The 7,940-nt window shown below is 48.9% G+C and overlaps 1 protein-coding gene across 1 annotated transcript; it reads right to left on the reverse strand.

The window, feature by feature from the left end:
- Positions 1-2,063: 2,063 nt before the first annotated feature.
- Positions 2,064-7,614, reverse strand: CHST2 (carbohydrate sulfotransferase 2). Its single transcript, XM_019438698.2, has one exon. The coding sequence runs from the start codon at positions 7,559-7,561 to the stop codon at positions 5,942-5,944; it is 1,620 nt and encodes a 539-aa protein (XP_019294243.1). The 5' UTR covers positions 7,562-7,614; the 3' UTR covers positions 2,064-5,941.
- Positions 7,615-7,940: the final 326 nt, after the last annotated feature.

Below are 7,940 nucleotides of genomic sequence, written 5' to 3' on the forward strand. Positions count from 1 at the left end.
TCCAGTCCCACCCTTCCTGAAGCGCCCAGACTAGGAAAGGAAGGAGGCTGTGAACAAAGAAGCTCAATCTGCAGTGACTGACACCAATAGATCAATGCAAAAGGAACAAGGGGAAGTAGGGAACAGAAAGACAGTTCTGCATCTTGGAGCAGGGCCAATAAATGAAACCTTCCGAAGGATCCAGGATCTTCACTAATGAGTAGGAATCCACAAAGCAGAGAAGAAATGGGAGGCAGGAGACAGGGACAGAGGGTGGAGAACTGCTACCTGGAGGAAAATGGGACATATCACACCTGCAATAAAAATAGACCGAGCCAACTATACTTAGCACAATGAAGAGACACACCAGTCGGCTTAGTACATCTTGCACCTTTACTCCTTGAGTTTATTGTCACTTGACCTTTTGCTCTTCCATACATAGACTTTCCCTCTCTATTACACAAGAAGCAAACGCAGAGCCCCACAGTAGTTCCAGAAGGAAGGTAACTTTATCATTAGCGGCACGCACCAGGATCCACTTGCTGAGGACAAGGAGAGTGTGCTCTCTGTCCTCCTGGAAGACGTCTATCCTGTTCTTGTGAGGATTCCTGCAACAGCATAGGCTGTCTCTGTCCGACCAGTCCTCAGAACACTCAGTCCCAAGTGCCCTCAAGCCCAACTGATGACTCAGAAGGCCTTGTCAATCACTGGCTGCAATTACTAAGGATTATTTGTCATGTGCACATCCACCTCCTTAGAATTCCATCATGCAAAGTACATTTGTCTCACTGGTATGTCTTTGCTTTAATTATAGTTGCACACAATAGCTTCTACCTTTGCACTGATTTCCCAGGAACTTGAATGCCACCATTATTTGCTCTCTCCTATAGTCAGGCATTTCAGTCCCTGCATCCGATGCAGGACTGCCTCCACGGCACACAGCCTGTGCAGTTTGCAGGCCCCGCAGCCAGAAGGACACCACGTTTGGTTTAACTCTTTGCTGTTGCTCAACTGAAATGCTTCATAATTTTTTTTAACAAGGGGTTCCACACCTTCATTCTGTACTGCGCTCCACAAATTATTTAGCTGGTCCTGTCTAGAGGATTAACTGCTTCAAGGTGAATTTCTGCCAAGCGCTGCCTGTGCACTTTGGGATGGGAGCCACTTTGGTGATCGTTTTCACCGCTATTCACTTGGCAGGGTGACTATCACAAACCTGCAAGTTCAAGCAGTCCCCAAACACTTTTTGATCTCTGATTACAAGTAACTGGTTCAACCAAAAGTTAAGCTTTGGCCTTAGCCACACTTGATCATCCTTTACCATCCTGCCAAGTATAGGATAGGCTCCTACTCCCTCAAGGCCCCTTCAAGTTTACAAACAATACCACATCCAAGCACTGGTTCATAAAGTTTCCCATTCTATAAGCTTAATGTGTTATTCAGAATTTAACAATTTCCTCAGCATACTTGTGTGCAGAATTGCATCAGATGTAATAAAAGTCAAGCCCTGTAATTTAAATTATTAAACACTCGTACGAGAGCCTGTACCCGAGCCGGCTCAGTGGCATGCATTTGAACCGCAAAAGTAGCAGCTCAAGTCCAGAAAGGGGGGGAAGGACATAAACAAATTACGTTCTTCACCGTGACAGATTTGAAGGGGCCCTCCTCAAGGTGAATGACAAGAGGGGTCTGTAACGTGTGCATTTACCTCAAGACAGCCCATTACACAGTTCAAGCCATTCCTCACTTTGCAACTGTCATTTTCTACCTGTCCACACTGGATCCTGACACAGAACAGTCATAGGTTCTGATAGAATCATTGGCCACTCACTCTCCCAATTTCACCTGAAATCGAAAGTACCCCTCCCCACATACCTGTTAGCTGGTGTCAAAACGTTCTCTTTTCCAGACTGAAGACAACACAGGAACTCAAATGCATGTGCAGACGCGCATGGGTGTCATGTGTGGGGAGGGAAGAAAGTTGGGGGAGGGTGGTAAAGTGACACCTCATCCTTATTCGCAACTACAGATAAAACATGCCTTTTTATTTCCCTCTTGGTCTTTCTGAAGTCATCTCTAGAGACGAGGTTTCAAACATGATCTTTATTTCATTGCTCAGACCCAGGGAATGTTAATTAACAGCCTCACTCAGATTCACATTAATTTCAAACCGATAGCATAATCCAGCCGCAACTATACTGTGTGCAACAGAAATCCTGGACAGAACTGGCCACGGCCAGGCAGAGATGCATGGGAACAGGCAGCCATTGTCTCATTCAGCATCCACAATAGGCCAAACTTCCCGAAAGTAACTATTCCTATGCCTGGGTGAAATCCACCTCAAAGTCCTTTAAACTGCACATCCAAAGCACTCAAAATAATAAATAAATATTACATGGCTTCTGCAATAATGAACAACCTCATAGCTCTCCCTCAGAGAGTTCATTTCTTCTGCAGGGATGTTTTGAGTTCTGCCTTTATCTTGTTAATGCAATTGGGAAAACAAAGAATAAACATCAAATTCCTCATTTGGAAATTTTTACTTGTCCACATTCAGAAATTCTGAGTTTTTGTTTCTACTTCATCTGTGGGAAATACTAGCCTATGTACAGTCACCCTGGAAATCCTGAAGATGTTCCTATTGCCCATTCCCCACATCAACATAGGAGCCTAAGGCCCCCTTTCCTTCAGCAAACTTTGGTGAACAGCTTGGCAGTTTCTCCAAACAGGTAACACATTCTTCCACTCTTGCCCTTCTGAGGACTTTCAAATTTTGATAGTTCTAGATTTCGTGGAGGTACTTAGCAAGTGTTTGTCAAGTACTCACTCTATGGACACTGAAGGGTACAGGATTTGCCCCAGTCCCTGCCTGCAAGGTGCCCACAGGTCAGACTGAATCAGGCCTTTGAGTGCCTCTGAGCTCCCTGAAATTCAAGCACCCAGCCAGTGCTGCTGCCTTGTTCTAAACTCATATTTGTTGACTAAATGCACTGGGTAGGCTACATTTTCTAAATAGAGCTTTCTAATTAACAAAGGCATTCCAAAGTCAAAGGAGTAAGTCAGGCGTGCTATCAGCTAAGCAGAATCTGAAAATAAAAATCACTCAGATAACCTGCTCTGAAGAATATTTCCTCCTGCTGATGGATATCCTGCCAAGTTGGGAAATGTGAAAGGATCTCTTTTACGTTTGCTGCCTCAGAAATCGTCACAGGTTCTGTTGCAATTTGTTGGGACACAGGTCTGCTTGCACCAGGGGCTGACAGAAGCTTATTAACACCAAAAAAATGCGTCTCTCCTTCTCAAACCCGTGGAAGCTGGATGCCACTGATATGACTATGTCGGCCGTGAGTGGGAACTACACTTGTCTTGCTTTCCTAGAATGCAGCTAGGAACAAATCTCCAGGAGCGACAATTCACCTTTCAAATTACAGAGTGGCAGAGTGGAGAGAATGCATCGCTACAAAACAAGGGTATTTCGGGCGGAAACCACGTTCAGACACAGCACAGGGGACAAATGTTGTGCGTTTACGCTTAAAATTTCATCTGAGCAGAGGCCACAATGCTCTTCAGGCTGCAAAGGCTCTATACAGCATCTAATATTTTTTTTAATACAAAATCCAAAAACAGCATAATTCCACTTCAACACAAAGTCCTTAGATATACTGAGAGGAGAATGAATTCAACTGTTTAAAACTCCTTCACTCAAAAACCAAGCATGAATCCTACTGTGATTAAGCGACAGCTGATTCTCATGCCGTATGAAATTTGTTTTTAAGTGGTTATTTTATTCAGAATGGTTGCTTTTTAATGATGCTGCCTTGATTTCCTGTTAAACCTGTGTCATCTATAGTCATCCCACATTCATATTAATTTTGTTCATTTAATTTTAAAGTCTTCTTAAATTAAAGTTATTGCAAATATTCCACTATTGGCCATGATACTTCAGCATAGGCGCTACCATGAAAACACCATAGAAAACAGGATCGATATGTTATAGCTACAATCTGGTTTAATAAACACAACACTATAAACTATTTTAGTAAGTCAGGAACTAATCATTCTAGAATATGTTATAAAATCCACTGCTAAATACAACTTTTCTTTTTAACTTCTGTGCTTCTTTATCTTGAATGCTTAACAGCGTGGTGAGATTTCACCTTGTAATGAAAATTATACTTAAGAATCATCTTGTGTTAAATATTTCCCATGTATGTATTATTTTTCATCATATTTTCCTTAAAATCCTCGGCATTTAACCAACACAGCTTGGCCTGCAGAGATTTCACAATAAATTACAGAAAATAAAGTCATGATGATATTGAACTTGTACCGTATTTAATGAAACACAGAACTACACTGTCTCTTGTTCCTATTCAGGCTTCATAACTTCTTATTGTAATATGACATTCTGTAGAATGTTTCAGTACAAATGGGCTCAGAACAGCAGCAACACCATTACCATTGCAGGAAAATTGGAATGGTTTTCTCCCTGGAAAATACCAAATCTCAAAATCCAACACGCTTACTCATAATTCATTTCATTTCCTCTTTCCCATAATTCATTTTCATATCTAAAAGAAGCTCTTGGCTGAAGCCTTATACTGTCTGCAACATGTTATAACTTCTTTGCAATTTTACTTTTAGGAAACACAGTAAGGAAAAGCGATGTAGCCTCATGGGCATCCCAAGTAAGCCATTATAAATTCATATTGTTTGCACTAATTTAAATAGGAAGCAAGAAAGAAAAGGAAAAGCCTGTGCGTACCCTTATGGTTCTCAGATAAAAACTTCCCCTTTTCAAATGCCTCCATGTACTATGTCACAGGCAGAAAAACACTCCAGACACATATACTTCTTTCATTTTTCTAAAGAAGTTGCTACCATTGTCAACAATGTGTTCACACTAATTTTCGAGGTCTATGTTTTAATCCTCAGAAATTTTAATTACACACTTTTCTTCAAAAAACAAAATCCTTTTTCTGAACTAACCTCAGCACCAAAACACGTCTCTGCGTCAAGTTTCCCCAGTCTTAACCCAACAATAATCAAAACCGAATGCCGTCAAATCCTCACGGGGTTGCTTCTTCCTTTCTGTGCCCACAGTGGAACAGGAAAGTAGAGTGGGCCTTCTCCTCCAGTGCCTTGCTTGGTTTTTGCCTTTAGAATTTCAAGGTTTGTTCCCATTCCTGGGCACCTGACAGGCTGTGATTTACGTGTGAGAAAACAACTCCAAGGTTCTTATCAAGGAGTCAGAAGCTGCTGCCACCCGTCCTAGCAGTTTTCTAGGAAACAGACTGGGAAAATGGGGTGGGGGGAGGGGAAGCAAATTCCGTCCGAAGCTACACAGGACAAGTAGCACAGGTAAATCCAAAGTAATGGAGGCAGATATTAAAAAGAATATTATTTATTACCTTTTTTAAATTAATACTCACTTTATAACCTTTGCCTTTTACACAAGTCTACTTTTAGAAGAATGCCTCCTTGGTTTGTCCAACAGAGCTTTGTGCTCCTGGACAACTTCCCCTTTCTCCACCCCACCCCACCCCACATCCAAATGACTCTTTTACGTGTTCACAGATGCGACGAAAATTTTGTAAACAAGATTTAAGATACTGGACCTTGATTTAATCAACATCCCACTTCAAAACACAAGGCAGGTAGGAGAGAGGGTAAGAACTGGGAGAAAAAGGAAGGGAGAAAAAAGGTAGGGGAGAGGAGAGGAGGGGAGCTGGTCAGAGCTTTCAAGTCTTGCCTTTTCTGAGACGTGTGTGTATTGTGGCTGTTCCTTGAAATTCAATGACTCAAAACATTGACAGCAAGTGCCTGTGTGGTTATTTATATTATATATCTATAATAGAATACGTGGGCTTCCTCAGTTTGGGTCTGGGCTGTTTTTGTTTAAATACACCACAATCCTCCCGTGGGTGTCTCTACAAGGAATCAAGTCTCCCAGAAAACCCTCTCAGAGCCGGGGCTTCCGGAGCAGGGTCTTACTGAGGTCTTTGACCTCTTCGGGGCTATTGACCCGCTCATAGCCCAGCACGGCCATGGGCTGGTAGCAAAACTCCTCCACCTGTTTGATCTGCTGGAAGGTGAGGGCCGTCCGCCAGGCGTTGGCGGCCTGCGTGGCGTTGCGAGCGGACACCACAAAAGGCTTAGAGGAGGAGCCTGAGCCACTGGTCATGTTGAGGGCAAACTGTTCCATTTCGGGGCTCACTAGCAGCCCCACAAAGTCGTACACCCTCCGTAGGGTCTTGACGGGGTCTCCCACCAGGTCCTCGTACCGCACCACCAGGTAGTGGCCTTGCAGCCAGTCCGGGGGCTGCAGGGCCGTCTGCAGTGTCTTGGCCATGCTGTTGCAAATGACCTCCATAGCGCCAAGCGCGTGGTAGTCTGCCGGGCCGCCCACACCCTCCTTCTTGACACCGAGCTTGTGGCCAGCGGCCTCCAGGAAGGGCATGCGGTGGGCTCTCGGGTCCCGGCTGCGCACTACCTGCAGGCTCTCGCGGATGAGACCGTGGCGCGAGCGGATGCGTGAGCTGGCCACAGCACGAGGATCGCGCACTAGGTGGATGACCTTGAGGTCCAGGGCGGGGTCGCGCAGCAGCGGCGCCAACACGGCCACGTCGAAGACACGCACGCCCTTGATGACCAGCGTGCGATACTTGCGGCACTCCTCCTCAAAGCGCGCCAGGCGCTGCGGTGGGCACTTCTTGCACACACGATCGTCCACCAGCCCCACGACCTCCTTGCGGTAGGCGGGGCAGAGTGGCGAGGAGCACACCACTTTGTTGGTGGCCGCACCAAAAATGCCCAGCGTGGTGAGGTTGCGCCCCCCGCTGCCCGCGGGGCTGTACAGCTGGAAGACGGAGAGGTCGCAGCGATACAGAGCGCTCAGCATGTCCCGCGCAGCCCCTTGCAGGGAAACAGCGTCCCCTGGGTACAGTTTTTGCCACACGTGCCACACTGGCTCGTACAGAAAGAACACCTCGGGGTTCTGGTTGAAGAGCTCACCGAAGAAAGATGAGCCCGAGCGCCACGTGGTGAACACATACACCAACTGCCGCTTCTCTCCGCTACCCCCGGTGCCCCGAGTGCCATTGCGGGGAGTGGCTACGGCCCCCGCCACCCCTGCTGCGGCGGCGGGGGCCGCCCCAACGACGGCGGCGGCGGCTGCGGCGGCGGCGGCGGCGGCGGGAGGGCGGTACGGCGTGCGGGGGTCCAGGCGGGTGTGTACGCGGGGCGGCACTGCTGGCGGCGGCCCCGGGCGCCCCCAGCCGCCGCCAGCCGCCCCCGCCGCGGCACCCAGCTGCCCGTCGGGGCTGCACTGCTGCAGCGGCTCCTTGTGCCACTTGTAGTCCAGGAGGTTGAGCATGGTGAGCACCAGCAGCAGCGCGTAGCCCGCGCACAGCACCAGCGCCTTCCTGCGGAACACCTTCATTCCGAGCGGGGACGCGGGCCAACGACGGCCCGGGCGCCGGGGCCACGGCGGGAGCAGGGCGCGCGGCGCGGCGGCAGGCGCGGCCGGGAGCAACCGGGGGAGCGCGCCCGGGGGCAGGGCTCGCAGCGGGCTGCGGCTCATCACAGGCACAGCCGGGGCCGGCGACGCGGCGGAGGCGGCCCTGCAGCCCGAGAGGGGGACGCAGCGGGCCGACTTCGGGCGCGGGGACTGGGGCCGCGGCTCCGAGGCAGGCGCGGCAGCAGCGGCGGCTGGTCCCCGACGCCCAAAGCTGGCTCTCCCATGGCAGCGGCTCCGAGAAAGACCTGCGAGGGGAAGCAGAGTAAGCCGATGCGCCCCAATCCTCCTCCCCATCCGCCTCCTCCACCTAAGTAACGCCCACCCTCGGGTCTGCCAGGCTCCCCCGCTCACCTGGAGCCGCGGGCGCACCCCAGAGCCGCCCGGGTTCACGGCCGGGCGGTCTGTCCTGCTGTCACTCGTTCCTCGATTTCTCTGTCTTCCG

Source organism: Panthera pardus, unplaced genomic scaffold (genome assembly GCF_024362965.1).
Source record: "Panthera pardus isolate Hobbes unplaced genomic scaffold, ASM2436296v1 HiC_scaffold_16, whole genome shotgun sequence".
Taxonomy (NCBI): Eukaryota; Metazoa; Chordata; class Mammalia; order Carnivora; family Felidae; genus Panthera; species Panthera pardus.